The 16,129-nt window shown below is 45.9% G+C and overlaps 2 protein-coding genes across 3 annotated transcripts in view; one reads left to right on the top strand and one right to left on the bottom strand.

Moving 5' to 3' along the window:
- LOC117218597 (protein Skeletor, isoforms B/C) overlaps positions 1 to 13,260 on the bottom strand; it is a 109,467-nt gene extending 96,207 nt beyond the window's left edge. Inside the window, exon 1 of one of the 2 annotated variants that reach the window (XM_033467115.2) lies at positions 13,203 to 13,260. The gene's annotated coding sequence lies outside the window, so the exon portion shown is untranslated. Of the gene's footprint in view, positions 1 to 12,706; positions 12,749 to 13,202 lie in introns of those variants that run through there. The other variant, XM_033467112.2, reaches the window with a different exon arrangement.
- A 1,141-nt stretch (positions 13,261 to 14,401) lies between these two features.
- Positions 14,402 to 16,125, top strand: LOC117218576 (protein BCCIP homolog). Its single transcript, XM_033467080.2, has 3 exons — positions 14,402 to 14,565; positions 15,061 to 15,315; positions 15,385 to 16,125. Exons 1-3 carry the CDS (start codon positions 14,446 to 14,448, stop codon positions 15,928 to 15,930), a joined length of 921 nt encoding a protein of 306 aa, XP_033322971.1. The 5' UTR covers positions 14,402 to 14,445; the 3' UTR covers positions 15,931 to 16,125.
- Positions 16,126 to 16,129: the final 4 nt, after the last annotated feature.

Here is a 16,129-nt window from a genome sequence, read left to right as displayed (position 1 = left end):
AGCGTTTGGTAGGTAGGTTTAGTGTTGACATCCTAGAAACGAGTTATCGAAGATTTACAGCTGAAAGATCGGTAACGCTGCAAGGTGTGAAAGCTGTTCGGAATTCTCACGATAAAGGTCAACCATTGTTACCATAATCCATAAACATATGACTACAATCGTATCGCGGTAAGGCATTTGTTTACACAACCGAACGGTATGGTCGCGAACGAACGTATTTATTCCTTGGATTTTGCAGTTGTAGCCGGATCGAACGCAGATGCACAATCTGATATTAACCAGTTAGCTGTGGCGACGAGTATACTCGTCGAACACAGATAATTTATTTATTTATTTATTATATTATATATTTATTATTTATTTATTATATTTATTATTATATTATTACTATTATTATTATATTATTATATTTATTATTATATTATTTATTTTATCTATTTATTTCTCTGGAATCCCGATTTCGTTGAGACGCCCAAACATTTTTAAGATCTCCAAACACTTTTCAGGACTCGCAAATGTCTTCGAGAATGCCGAATATTTTCGAGAATCTAGAAATTTTCGAGACTCGACCCGACTCGACCCGACTCGACCCGACCCGACCCGTCCCGTTCATCGGGTTTCCGCACACCTCTACCCAAAATCGAATTTCGCAGCGCAGAAAAGAACAAACTAACAAGGCTATAATTTCGGAAAAGATCGCAACGGTTGCTCGAAACAATTTGATTACATTCCTCGAACATCGTCGAACGAGCACGTCGAGCTTGCAATTATTACGTTCGGCGGCTGTCGCCCGAAAAATTCCGGAAAATTGCCCGGTATCCAGAACGTCGAACCGTGCCACCGAAACGGATCGTTCCTTCGAGGGCAATCAATCCGACCGCAAATATTGTTCGAAGCGACGCCGCGCCGGGATTATTCGTCGGCGGGATTTATCTTCGAAAATAATTCGAGGAACGCCGCCCGGTAATTACTCGGGCCGCGGGCGAGAGCTAAAGCTAACAAGCTGTCGAACGAGAAGTAGAAGGATTTAAATGTACCGCGGAAATCGAAACCCCGTGACATCCTGCCGTAATGAGAGAACAATGTCTCCGGGGAACAAAGAGGAGTAACAATTGCCCGCGTGGTGTCTGGCTGCGCGCGAATTACAGTAATTGTCCGGGCAGAAAATGAAGTAACGCCGGGCCGGGGCCGCGATCGAATTTTAGTTTCAACTCTGGTCGAAATTTTCCCAGCTTCCTCGTTCGTTCTGTAATAATGTACGTATCTCTCCCCCGCCCCCCCCTCTCTCTCTCTCTCTCTCTCTCTCTCTCGAACGGAAGGCTAGAGGAACGTGTCCGAAGCTTGGAAGGCTGTAGGACCGGTGTACCAATAAAGAGACTGAGTCGATCGTTCATAGTCAAACACGCGAGATCATAAGCGCTACATAATCAGATTGCCGCTCGGGGCTACGCGCGCCCCTTGTCCACCGTCCGCGAGGGAGCAATATGAAATTGGTCGTTGACGAAACACCTTCGGGGCGACGGCCACCCGCCCCCTCCCTAACGGCCCAAGAACGCCGTGGGACCCATCCCGCTTTCACCCTAACACGATCATTAAATTCATTGCCGAAACTCTCCACCCCTAATAAGCGCGAGCCACCCCTCGTTAAAGAGCCGATGCTGCCCGAAGATTCGGAATCTTTTTAATCTATCTCGAATAGCGAATTTCCACCCTCCCGTTGAAAAGATTTCTCTCCGCCGGTTCGCCGGAAGAAAGGGCGAGCTTCGACTTCCGGCTCCGATAGCGACGCCGCGTTCAAAATCTAGCCGAGCTGCCTAAAGATTTCTTTGGACGCGCGCGCGAAACGGAACGAATATATTCCTTGGTCCGTAATTAGCATCCGCGGGTGTATGCATCGAGTATGGAAAATGCAGTTCTCGTTAACCGAATTGCTATACAAATAGAAGCACCGGGATCGCCGGGAACAACGAAGCTGGGAAAAATAATTACAGCCGCCGCGAGAGAGAAAGAGAGAGAGAACGGAGAAGAGCGGGAACGATGTTCGATATGAAACGTCCAGGCCGGTCGGCGGGTGTATCGGTTAATTAATTATCCCCGCGCGGCGAGTTAATTCGCAGCGTCTCGACCATTAATGCAAGAGCCGCGCGGAGTTCGAAGGGTCGCAAACTGCTCGCCTAGTTACATAAGTAGGTGCAAGGCAGGAGAAGGCAGGAGGCCGGAGGCGAGATCGTAGGTTTATTGATTCGGTTTTCTCTCGCGGTGGAGTTTTTTTTCCCTCTCCCACCCGTAGATCCATCCAGTCCTTATCCTACTCGCTTTTCTGTTGCGCTCCCACCCGAGGCGAGGCATCGCGACGTTCGAAGTAGGACGCAACCTTCGGGGGCTCTTTCCTTTCCTGTACGGCCCTGGATGACCCAAAACGCTATCGAGTTAGTTCCTCTGTATCGCCGATGGTCCTACCCACAGCGATGGGATCAAACCTGGCGCGAGCAAGCCATCGTGTACCGAATCTTCCGTTCCCGAGACGTCGCCGAGTTTGCCCCGCTTCTTCGAATTCTACGACAGGAATTGTCCCGGGCACCGTTCGATCCTCGGCGGATGCCTCAAAATCATCTCGACGCGCCCGAATTATATTCCGAACCCTCCGATAAATGGATCCAAATTTCTCGACTTACTCTCGTACGAGCCGTTCCTTTCTTCGACGCGCCAAGCCGCGTGTTATTGTTTCTCTGATTCGCTACGGCGGTCACGGCCGCGGAATCTTCGCCGGAGTTTTTCGACCGTTTAACGCGGACTGGGAAGCTGGTGCCTTCCGGGTGTGGGTAACGCTAGGCTTTGACCGACTGCGAAAACTTTACCGCGATGGATTCAAATGGATCGAATTCTACCGTGAAACGTAGCAGGCGAAAGAGTTAACACTAAACCTACTACGGTCGAAATGACCGATTTTTTATTTTACGATACTACAAACTTCGGAGACTTCTTCGTGGAAAACGATTGAATGAATTATATCATTGAAACAAGTCTCATAATTGAAACTTTACAAAATCCAAGCGAATTCTATCTTTTCACTCTTACGAGTCAATGCACGCTAATCGTCGTCGTTACAGATCGGTTGGTTTAGCGTTGAACAGTCTTTTCGTACTAAATCCGACGCGACACCGAACCTCGAGACATTTATGTAGTATCGTAATTTAGTGGGTACGTTTAGGGCGAGAAGGAGTGTTAGGCTTAGGAGACCGTAGTTTCAAGACTTTGTATTAAAAGAGAAACGTTGGCGAAGGCCGGGTCAGATGAAAAAAAAAACCCTTGGCGACAGAGAGCCGGCGGATGCGATTGTCACGTTTTTAGGAAAGGCAGGCATTGTGTCGAAGGAGCGTGTTTGGAGTGGACAGAGAGTGTTCGAGAGTCGTCGAGTGAGGGGCGTTGCAAGTTGTAAAATTAAGTGAAGTAGTTGTAATCCTAGTTGTAGGTACGGTACGCGATATTTCCCGTCTTCATCGCGTATAGTCCTTTCCTAATCGATACAGATTCTATATTGTTTAAATATTGGGCAATTTCTACATTTACGTTTGCCTTCTTTCCTCGAGTCTATGCGAAACGAGTAATCCCGGGTCTTGTTCGCAGCCTAAGCGGGCTTCTAAACCGAATTCCCGAAACGCGACGACTCAACCTAGATCTTCAAGCGTCCACGGTCCGGTCGAAACAAATTCGAGCCCCTTGCACGGAACGTTGATCCCAGCCTTTTAGCACCGAGCATACACTGTCTCCACAAATATTGGACAGCCGGCTCACCGATAGTAGACAACCTCTGAAAGATGTTCGACGGCGCAGCGAGTATCGCTTCGGTCGGTATTAACCCTTTCGGTAGGAGCGCGTTGTCCGCCGTGACACTCCCACTGTACGGGGTGCCGCGCCGAAAATGCGCACACAAAAGTCTGTCCACTTTTGTACGAAGATTTTCTTAAGCGTTAAGCAATGACTGTGCTTAATCCGTTTCTAAATCTTTCCTTAAATGTTTCCTGTAAACATTCTGAAAAGGGCCTACAGAAATATGGCTTACATGGATGCCAGATGTATTCGACACTCGTCCATATTGGTCATCGGATGGATGCCGGATATATCCGGCGCTCGGCCACACAGGTGACCAGATGGATGCCGGATATATCCGGCGCTCGTACCGAAAGGGTTAAAGACAGAGACTCTTGCGAAGCTGCGCGTAAAAAGAGCGCTCCGGTTTGGCGCGATCCTGGATAGAACCTTCTCGGGAGCCTTCCCGTTTCCATCTCGAGCCGTCTTTCGAGTTCCGTGGCGGATTCCCGATTTCGAGAAACGCGGAGGGGGGGGGAGGAGGAGACTTAATAAGCGACCGCGGATATTTTTATCGTTCGGCGATATTCGCGCTGGGAATTTAATAGCCCTATTATCCGGGCGATACAATGGCATTATACGGGCCGAGGCTTCCTCTCGCATAACAGTCCGACATTATAAGGAAGATTTCTCTTTCGGGACATCGACGTAATACGACGCCTCTCCTCTCCCATTCACCGCGCAAGCCTATTCTGTCTTGCTCGCCGGAGCCGAGTTATTAGACCCACGGTCGTTCCATTTCAAGCGCAGTTTGATTAACGATTTTCGTAGCCGCCGGCTCGATAACGACCGAGAAACGATCCTGTTCCACTCGTCGTAATTTTCCTCGTAAATATCCGTCCCGGTTCCGCGACGCACAACCCTCCGCGTTCCTCCGCCACACCCCGCGCTATACCTTCTTCGCCTGTCTCTTGGCCCGCTAACCGGAAGCCGCGGCGCACGGAACCACCGGTGTTTACGCTTCTTACTCGAGCCACGGGCGACCTCCCGCGAATAGTAATGCCACCCCTGTCGAAGACGGGAACATCATCCTCCACCTCCCTTCCCCGACGTGGAACCGAGCCGATCGAGCCGGGAAAACCGCTCTATCTCCCGACCGGAAACGACGTTTACCCGACCCGCGCGCACACCGAGAGAAACCGCCCCCGGAAAGGATCAAGATAAAGATCTTGCGACGTCACGACGACCAACGGTAACGTAATATTCCCGATCCCGCAGCGGAAGCTTTAGAAACGAGATAAAGGAGAGAGAAAGCCCGCGGTACAATTAATCCTGGCCTGTGCACCGGGTGGCGAAAAAGTGACGAACGCCGTCCCGCGACTCTGATTCTAGGTCACTGGGCCGAGCCTTCTTACGTCCCCGCCATTTTTCTCCAGCCGCTCGTCGCGTCCGCGTATCGTTCTCGCGAGGGACGCCCTAAACTTTTGGAAATTTCTACCGGCATGTTGGAGGCCCACGATCAGCGTTTAAACTATTGGGTTGGCAACTAAGTAATCGCTGATTTGTTCAATGAAATAAAAAAATTTTTTTTTACTTGGAACGAAGTTTAATCTGTGATGTATTTTCCATTTTGTTCGATGACCTTTTGCCATCTCTGTGACAACTTCAAAACTCCACGCTCGTAGAAAGTCTGATCCTTTTCGGCCAAAAACTGAGTTAAGCGAGATTTTACAGCATCATCGTCATTAAAAGTTTTACCACGAACGGAGTTGTCCAGGGATCGAAATAAGTGGTAATCCGATGGTGCGAGATCAGGGCTATATGGTGGGTGTAACATCGATTCTCAACCAATATCCATGAATTTTTGCCGAGTGGACAAAGACGCGTGCGGCCTAGCATTGTCCTGCTGGAAAATGACACCTTTACGATTGACCAATTCTGCTCGCTTTTCCTTGTCCAGTTGCTAACATTCACGGATAATAAAAAATAACATAATAATAATAATAATAATAATTTTATAATATAACATTTACGGATATCATAAAAATGGGAGTGAGATACATCTATAACTGAAATCGGCAGTTACTTAGTTGCCAACCCAATATTTGCACGGTTGGTTCGATTTTTCTGGATCGGAACAACTTCGTCGAAAATCACTGTTTAGTCCCTTGCGAATACGGGCTTTGGAAAGCACTAAGAATCTTTTTTTTTACTGAACTAGATTGTGCATCGGAAAATTTAACACGTCGAGTGCCGCGTCACACGAGCGACGCTGATTTTAACTAGTTCTCTAAATTCGTTATTATTGCAACATATTCGAACGAATCGAATGTTAGTAGTTTATGTTGTAAAGGAGTTAAAATATCATTCGATATGATAAATTTTAACTTTCCAACTTTAGTTCATTCGATCGAATTACTTCGATTCTGTGAGAATTTTGGGAGTTGTTTTATGGCACAAAACGTATTCGTAACGCATACAGAATTAATTTGCGTGCTTCTAATCTCCGGAACGATATGTATTAAGGAAAAGAATAATAAACAATTTATATTATCGCGATAATTGCAGAATAATAATAATTAGAAACGATCGATGGTAAGATCATCGTTTTCCTTGCTCGCGTCGCAAAGGAGTTCGGTGTTAAATTGTCCTATGCAAAGGGTGCGAACACCCCTCGGAGATCATTAGCAATTATTCTTCCGTAACAAAGCTTGCCGAACCTGCCGATCCCTTTCCATCTCCAATAATGGAATTTTGTCCGCGGAATACAGCTCCGCGCGGAACGATAAATTCGACTCGGTAACCTATCTAGCGCGCGCAATACTTTTCGTTCCAGACAAAAGTAGTTTCCAGCCCGTACCCTAGGGTTAAAAATGACGCGTTCACTGATTCACCGATCGAAATGGATTTGCCGTTTATCCGGGGAGGGTCGGTCCGCGACGACGCCTCCGGCTATACATCTCTTTATCCGCGGCAGAGAATTCACGGCGGCGGTAGCTCGCGTCGCACTTTAAGGGCTGCTGCCATTAAACCGAGGCTCGGGCCGGCGCGGGCCGGCGAGCGCTTCAAATGATTTGTGGCGCCGGGAAATGGGCGAAGTTTCCACGGCGATGGGCGATACAAACGACGAATAATATCGTGCTCCGCGGCTAAGTAAGAGTTCGTTGGCAAAAGTGAAATCTAGTGAAAAGTTGCATTATATACCTAACTAGCCCGTGGCTTTTCCAGAGCTCCCGGGCTCTTATCGGACGCCGAGAGCGAGACTCTCGAGAATCTTTCTGAATGACGCGAGGGTTAATTGCTACAGAAATCCACGGACGAAGATCCGAAATTGAGTTTTACTTTCGTGATATCAACCCCTTTCGTCCCACGATTTCTTTCGCAGCTGCGCTGATTACAACTTCTTCGCCATTAATCGATTCTTACAAAAGAATCTTTTTCTGTTAGTTTCTATTACATGCTTTATTACTCTGTTATATAATATTTATAACTATATTTGCAACGACAAGATTTTTTCTCCGCGAATTAAATAAATCGAAGTTTTTATTTATAGTATCCCTGCTTATTAACCATAACGAAGTATCGATAAAATACAAATCAGATCTTATTTTCATTTAAAATAGACGAATAATATTCTGCATGCAGTAGATACTGTACGAAATTAACGCAAGCGGTTAAATTCAAGATGATAACTACATTTCTATTTTAGTGTGCAATTGAAGTTTTGCTTCTAAATGCTCCAAGTTGCAGACGATGAAAACTAGAAAATAAGGGATGTTATATATCCACGAGATAGCTTTGCCCCTAAATTGCTGAATTACGTTGTAATTTGATATCGTCGAAGTTGGTGAATTTTGATTTTCAAAGGGAAAGCCAATCGAAGCCTCGTTTATAAATGCTTGAAGTTGCAACAATTGTTTAGTATTCTCGAAATATCCGCGCCTAAAAATTGCCGAACGATTGCCGAACGGTTCGGTAAGGTCAAAATTTCGGAATTTTGCTTCGAAGAGAGTCAATTGCAGCTTTGTCCACGAACGCTGCAAGTTGCAGAAGGCGCAAGCTTCAAAACAAGAAAACAAGGGAGCTTATCGAAACTCCCTTGTCCCTGAATCATCGAATTATCTTGCCCTGCCCGTTTTCCGATTTCAGCAGTCCGGTATCTTCGAAGTTATTGAATTTTGATTTCTAAAAAGAAAGCCAATCGAAGCCTCGTTTTTAAATGCTTGAAGTTGCAACAATTGTTTAGTACTCTCGAAATATCCTCGCTTAAAAATTGCTTAACGATTGCCGAACGGAATTTTGCTTCGAAGAAAAGTATAGTCGATTACAGCTTTGTCCACGAACGCTCCAAGTTGCAGAAGGCGCAAGCTTCGAAACAAGAAAACAAGGGAGCTTATCGAAACTCCCTTTGTCCTTGAATCATCGAATTATCCTGCTCTGCCCGTTTTCCGATCTCAGCAGTCCGGTATCGTCGAGGTCCTGGACAACGGGAAATACGGACTCACGGTCCGATATTACGATGCCACTTTAAATAAATCGCGGATAAAGGTCGGCTCCCGAAGGATATCGAAGGATCGTGGCTAAAATCGGGGAAGACGATTCCCGTCGTGGGGAGACTGAGCGACCAGTGATTTGCTAAAGTGTTTCCTAACGTTTGGAAACCCGAGGGGTGAATCCGCGTTGGGTTCGACCCCCGCGGATAACTACGGTTAATGCCTCTTCTCGACCGGTGCCTGGTTGAATACCAAAGCGCGCCCACGCAGGCCCGTCTTAGAAGTTGATAAAAGCGCGAATGTCAGCGAAGATTCGTGGCATCGCGCGCGTTGTTGGCGACCCGTTTCGATCGCGGCAACGTTTCTGTTCCGGAGCTACGCCCACGCGTTCGATCGTGACGTCCGGTGACGTATTGCAACGTAATCAGCCCGAAGCATCCTTGCCCGAGGAACGAGCATCGAGGCTGCTAGTGCACCGAGACCGTCGACAGTCCACCTACGTTCGCGCGTAAAGGTCATAGTAAACGCTTTGACGCACCTGTCGTCGCGAGGGAAGTCGATAACCACCCCCGATCTACCGCGATCTCGAATTCGAACAAGATTTCTTGAAAGATGCGCGAATACCAGGCGTATTCTATTCGATTCGATTAAAATTGCAAAGCAAAGCGACGTCAACGTGTGACATCGATTACTTTTTCAAAATCCTTGCCTCTTACGAATGTTAATAAAATTAAGAAATTATAATGGATTATAATGGAAATTAAACTTTAAATCATTCTGTCGCTCGCATATGGATGACGGGGCAGTTGAAAGTTTTTATGGCGTGATTGCGATACACCTTTTTAATGGTGCAATTCTAATATATTATATTAATAATAAAAGAAAAGTATAAATTTTGTTATTAATACAATTATGATACGTTTCTTAAAACTTGTACGATCAGACTCCAGCCGTCAAAGTGTTAAAAACGCTCTCCTAAAGTTTCTACGATTCGCCAGAATTATTTTTCGAGGAAACCGATCCTTCTTCGATCGAGGAGATCCTGGATCGAAAAAGTTCGCGTCGGGATATTTATGTTAACGGACGACAGAGCGGTTAATGCGTAGCCACCGTGACTGAAAAAGGGTGAACAGTCCCTCGCGTGTTATGTATCGCCGGGTTCTTTCAATTCGACAGCGAACGGTGCCCCGCCGACTAAAGGAAATCGATGGATCGCGAGCGTGTGTACGCAGGGAACGTTGCCTAACACAATGGCCTCTCCTCTCTTTAAACTCTCCTTTGCAGTCTAGGAAAGACGCGCGCGACCCCTAAATTGCATTTGAATAAAGCAATTTGTGCACACAGCGTAATCCAATTCGGCCTTCTTGCTAGTTTTCGCGTCCGCGAAAGCACCGATAAATCAACCAGTTGCGCGGCGCCGCGCATCGGGCCGAGCACACCCCGCCGATATAACCATATGGGCTTAATTTCATTCGTCTCAACCCGTAATTCCTACCCCCACGGAGAAAAAAGACCGCCCAACGCGCGTGACCGTCCCACGGTCTTTCCATTCGCAGCTACCATGCACCGACGACGCCTCGTTCCTGTTGCATCGCTATTAGCTCCTCGAATCGTCACCGTCCAACGACCCAATAAACCCTTTAATTTATGGTACGCGACCGGTTATGGTACGCGAGAACGATCCGACTTCGCGATTACGAGCCCTCGGCTTCGAACAGTGTTTCAGAAACGTTATCTAATTAGTTTGTGGGCATGAAATTGAATTGGGCTGTTCGGTTGGATGCGAACTTACGCCCCTGCAAACTTATCGGAGTTCGTTAAATTCGGTCGTTTCTTCTCTCAATAAATTTGCTAAAATGAAAATAACGCGACAGACGTTTGATCTGCTATTTCTTATAACGAATAAGTAAAATCCGCAGTCCGATAATAAATTCTACTGTTGCGTTAACGATTTGTTGGAGTAAACGTAGGCACAGTAATGTCTCTCTAATTGACGCTCTGTTTGACTACAAGAATGGACAATTTGAGAAAAGGAGATACGATTATGCGAGTCTTGCGGTTCATTTTTATAGCTACGAACTATCAACAACTATAAAAACGAGCTGCGAGGCTCGAACGATCGTATCTCCTCTTCCCAAATTGTCCATTTTTGTGCACAATCTGAGCGTCAGTTACGGAGTAACTGAAAATTAGTAATTTCGTCTTTCGTTCAGCGTGAAACGAATCATACCACAAAGGGTTAAACGTATTCGATGGAGGCACTTGTTAATACGGCAACAACGAATTATAACGACTTATAACAACGAATAACAACCACGTTTCCAGTATTAACGTCCGAATTATCCAATAAAAAAGGTTCTCAACGATTACCGAGATCACAAGGATGCTTTAATAGAATATTCAGGCACATCTAAAGTCCAAACAAACGCAGCCTCGTGTGTGCAAAGATGTGAAAAGCAAAAGTATGTAATTCGATTGGAGGCTCGCGCAATCTTCGTCGGACAATAGCGAGTGGTTAGACTAATTATGAACGGCGCTGTACATAAACATCCGACCGCTCGTTGCATCGTGATACGCACACCAAAATGGCCAGAGAGAGAGAGAGAGAGAGAGAGAGAGAGAGAGAGAGAGAGAGAGGAGAGAGAGAGGGGGGAGAGAGGAAGAGCGAGAGAAAATGGGAAAAAGAGAGAGGGTGAGAGAGTAACAGAAAGAGAGAGGGCACTCGATTCAACACAGATTCGAGATACGGCGTCAAATAGTGCAGTGGTGTAGAACGGGTTAGAGCAGCACATTCGAAATCGCGCGGAATCAATAAACGATTAACTCTTACGGCCTCGGCGGACGATGTTCACGCGAGTTCTCCCCGATTCCCGTGAATACCCTGCGCCAGGATACTCTCTCTCTCTCTCTCTCTCTCTCTCTCTCTCTCTCTCTCTCTCTCTCTCTCTCTCTCTTTGTCCCGCTTGGTCCGCGGGACAGGCTCGATCTTGGCCTAATTTCGAGCGGAGCGTGACAGGAGCATCTAAGAAAACAGCGAGGAGAAATCAATAAACCAACCCCCTTCGAGCCGAGGATCCGAGGCCGCAGAATCGTCCTGAAACGCTCGAGATCGCTCGAAAACTACCAGCCCTCGTCTCGCCGATTATCGAACGCGATACAATCCGATCCGAACCGATCCGATGCGCGTTATCGTCGCCACAGAAGCCGAACAACGGCGCAATTAACCCGGCGATCGCGCTCGAACGTATCACTTCCCTTTCTAACGAAACGCGACTGGAAATATTCGCGTCGATCGTGTAATCACCGCTAATCGGTGATATCGAGAACAGCCTGTCGGATCGAGGAACTTCCAGGGGTTGCAACGAGCAGAAAAACGAAACGCAAAGGAGAAACAGTCCAAGGCAGGTGAGACAGCTTATGCTATGGAACAGCGCTAACACCGAACAGCCAAAATGAACGCATTCCAGTTGCACGTATCCGGGTGTACGACAGCACCAGCTCGACTTCCGGTTCTGGAAAAATGCCCGAGCAGAGCTACAGATCTTTATGCAAGCATTCTCGCGCAACCCTTCGCGAAGGATCGAGAGTTCCTTTCCATGAAAGTGCAAATTTTTACCGAGTCTTAAGAGATCGAAGATGCTACTTTTTCCGGGCCGATACGTGATCGCAAACGAGAAGAATTTGTCCTTCTATCAAGGGGTTGCCTCGTGTTCCAAAGAAGCTAGTCCACTTTACGGCGCCGAGCTTCGGGAGGCCGAAGAGGCTGTGAATGCACAAAGATCCGCAGTCCGAGGTTCCTCGTGGGTCGATCGAAAAAATTGCTGGCTCGGGTAACTGGCGCCGATGAGTTTACAAGGAGATCAGAGCTGGACCGGTTCAATTCTGGGGACTCGGTGCTTCGATAGCGGCCAAGTTCGAGACCACTGTACTCGAAAGGCGAACAGCGAGAGAGGCCAGGCCGTTTCCGAAAGAATTTCCGGTTCCGGGGAGTCGAGCTGATCCAAGTTGCACCTCGGTGCATTTTCTGCATCGAGGACACGGTATGGTATGATCGCGAGGCATGTATTTCGTCGCCAATGTGTACATTAATCGAGAACATCTAATCAACGGAACATCTAGAAAAAAAACACCAGGTAAAGAGAAAAGGAAACAGAGAGAAAGAGAGAGAGACACAGTAAGAGAGAGAAAGAGAGAGAGAGAGAGAGAGAAAGAGAGAAAAAAAGAGAGAGAAAGAGACAGCCATCTCACCGCCCGCCACAGCTCAAAGCACTCACGAAATTCTCACGGGGGTAGAACACGACAAAGGGGGCCACCATGTGTCGGCTTTCTTTTCTCGTCTGACAAGAATCCTATCTCTACGCGGGGACAGAGTCTGGGCTTCCCGTGGTTCGCTATTTTTTAACCTAACAAAAACCGATCGCACTGCTCCGTATGCGGACCGGTGAACGCCGTGGTGCCACCTGACAGACTCCGGGAAATTTGAGAAAACAGGATTTCCTTCGGCCCATGCGCGTGAACTTTAATCGAATTTTCGCGTCGCAGTGACGACCACGGCGCCGGGCCCTCGTCACGGCACTGCCGCTCGAAATTTAAATTCTCCGCGACTCGATGATCGTCCCCCCGACCAACCCCCTCGTCCACGTTAAAAGTCCGCGTTTTCTTTATTTCCGGCCGGTGATTGTTCGTTCGAATTTTTCGCTTCGATTGAACTCGGTTTTCTAATTGCTAATTTTACGGATAGATCGGCCCGCGCGGGAACAATGACGGCGCATGACAAATGGCGGGCGCTTTCGACATCGGTGAAAGCGAAATTTCTAATCGTTCGTGTATTTCGAGGATTTTCGGCGTAATTTTGATCGTGGGACAGCCGTGGCAAGAAGCTTTTGCTAGATCACTCACGTTTTTTGTCGGTTTCGGATCCGCCCGTTCGATACGGGAAAGTTGAATAGATTAGCAGGACACTGAGCACTAAACGGTTGGGCGGGTAATGAGCCGTGACTTATACACCTTGATGCAGCATGGGAAATTGGGCACGGTGCGCCATCTGCGGGAAAACGTGGCGGCTAATTGCCGCGGCGACAGTTTCCCCTTATACCTACGCGACGGAATATATGAATATTTATCGCGTTCTTCCATCTATAGGTTGCGACGTTTCTCGATGCGTTTTGAGCGTGGAAACAACTGCGTTGTTTAGACCGATATTGTTGCAGTCAATATCGTTATTTGTTCGTACGCCTTCCAAGAATTATCCTCTCTATTGCTAATGACCTTGCAGTCGATGCGACATTAAAATAAAAAAAAAATAGAAATTATTCTCTCGATAATCGAATACGCATTTGAAACATTTGATACGATATTTTTTATTAAAAAATAATCGAAAGATGAATTATAATATAAATTATAATACAGTAATTATATATAGTTTATTATTATAATACAGTATATTATATAAATATATAATATACTATAATAATATATTATATAATTATATAAATTATAATACAATATATACAATATATTAGAATACAATATATAATAAAAATTATAATACAGCTGAAAACACTGTTGCAAACACGTGACTTCACTGTTACTTTGATCAACTCTTGATAAATATATGTTCTACTTTTCGCGCTTTGATAAATTAAGATACATCGATGTAACGACCACTTAAAAATAAGTGTAAACATTATTATTTTACCTAATAGATTGATCCTTCCGTTCATCAACTTCCAAATACCGATTGTATTTTGAAAAATCTATGGTTTTGTAGATCGTCTTATTTAAAATTGATAAATAATCGCAACGCCCTCATCCCACGAACGACGATTGCCAGAAGCATATAAATTGTAGTATACAAATAATATATTATTACGAAATATAACGGAAGCCACAGTTCCGTTTGTGAACGAATTTTTTAAACAGCTGCAAGGAATTTTCATAGATCGTAGCTCGTCGGAATCGAGATGAAATCTGTTGCCATTTCCACGCGACGGTGAATATCAAATTGCCCGCCGTTCGAGGGTAACCTAGGAAACTTCGGAGCCATTGTGTATTGATTTTCCATTTGTTGTTTTTAAAGGTGCTGAGAATGACGGCGTGTGTCACGTGGTCAGGATCCGGCTGAACCCGTCACATCGTGACAATGGCTGCTCCGGTGAAGAAGCGTGATATTCAAAGAAATACGGAAGACAGGAGTAGCGACGACGATGATCTCAATTCGTCTAACAGCGAAGAGAATGAGCATGAAACAGTGGCCGAGCAGGTAAGTTCGTTTAAATCGTATCTACCGTTTGTGTCCTCGTAAATCGCCACTGTTTCGGCTTAACCCTACTTTCAAACATGCGGTCATTGATACGCATTTGTTTTACACAATCATTTGCAACAATTCAAATCGTGATACACGGATCACGATCGTCTCTAAAGTGTCACGGAAGTTGTAATACAGTATGGACTTGGAAAATCACTGCTCGAGCTATCGTTGCAATTAACGTGGATGTCATCCTGTAGACGCAGCATGGAACGCATTCGAAAATTGTTTTATGAAAAAGTATTCGGAACAAAGATATTTCTCGATAGTTTCGAAGGTCAGGCTTTATCGATGCAACATTAGTGCGATAAGAAATTGGATTGCTTGTTTTGACACGCGTGTTGCGTTTCAGTTAAGTACATTTTAAGCGACAGTATCGTTAAGGTAATTTTTAAGGGGCCATATGGCGGATAAACTTCTGCGACTTAATTCTGACATTTGTATAAACAGGGAATGGAAATACAAGTGGACTTTGAGGGAAGAAATCCATTAGACCCGGACTATCATGGAATTAAGACGCTTTTACAGCAACTATTTCTGAAAGCACATATCGATTTGGGTGGACTCACGGACTTAATAATATCCCAGAACTATGTAGGCTCTGTCGTCAAGCAATCCGACGACGTAGAAGACTCCGACGACGAGGAGAACGATATTAACGGTGTTTTTGGTGTTACCACGATAATTAATTTGTCCAGTGGACAGGTAAGTGCCTTGGAAACTGTATTACAGCTGTACAAATCGTTTAACGTACAATTCGAAAATTTCTTTCAGAATCATCTCTGCGTTCAACAACTCAGGGAGCTATTGACGCAGCTAGCCAACGAACACGCGACGGATGCAACCAATGCCATGATAAAGCAAGTCCTGGAGAACGACTCCGAAGCTCTAGGCTTATTAATCAACGAAAGATTCGTGAACATTCCAGCACAAATCTCCGTGCCGCTTTTAGAAAACTTAACGTCCGAGATTAAGAGAGCGGCCAGCAAAAGAATGCCATTTAGTTTCGCTTATTACGTACTGATTTGCAAGCTGTACAAAACGGAGGATCAAAAGGTCGGCAAGAAATCGAAAAGCAAAAAGAAAGACGGCACGGAGGAGCCTTCGATACTATGGAGCAACCCCGAGGAGGAGATTTTCGCGGAAGAGGCTACTTTCAGCTTCGAGTTCTCCGTAGAAAAGGACTCGGACAGTGGTTTATCGGGCACGTGGACCGAAACGGACAATGAAATGATTCCTTACAGAAGGGTGCTTCTGTTCGAGGCGGACAAGCTCCAACAGATCATCGACAAAATCAAAGTGCACGTGTCCTTTTTATAAAAATAAACCTAAACACTCGACTCGAGGGACTAACAATGATTCGTACTCCTACAAAATCCTTTCTTCGGTATACTCAAGGAAGGTGGACGCTTCACAGGAATAACATCTGCGATATCTTTTGTACAATGAACTGTATCGTACATATACAGTACATGTAACCAGCTTTTTACAATACACCTTTTTTCACAACGCTTACCGC

This window comes from Megalopta genalis, chromosome 7 (genome assembly GCF_051020955.1).
Source record: "Megalopta genalis isolate 19385.01 chromosome 7, iyMegGena1_principal, whole genome shotgun sequence".
Classification (NCBI taxonomy): Eukaryota; Metazoa; Arthropoda; class Insecta; order Hymenoptera; family Halictidae; genus Megalopta; species Megalopta genalis.
The sequence above is the reverse complement of the archived record's forward strand: the minus strand, read 5'-3'. Positions and strand labels throughout refer to the sequence as shown.

Excerpts from the sequence above, each read along its gene's own strand:
- LOC117218576 (XM_033467080.2), top strand. The coding sequence starts at position 14,446 with ATGGCTGCTCCGGTGAAGAAGCGTGATATTCAAAGAAATACGGAAGAC. Across the intron at positions 14,566-15,060 it reads ATGAAACAGTGGCCGAGCAG|GGAATGGAAATACAAGTGGA; the intron begins GTAAGTTCGTTT and ends TTGTATAAACAG. Across the intron at positions 15,316-15,384 it reads TTAATTTGTCCAGTGGACAG|AATCATCTCTGCGTTCAACA; the intron begins GTAAGTGCCTTG and ends AATTTCTTTCAG.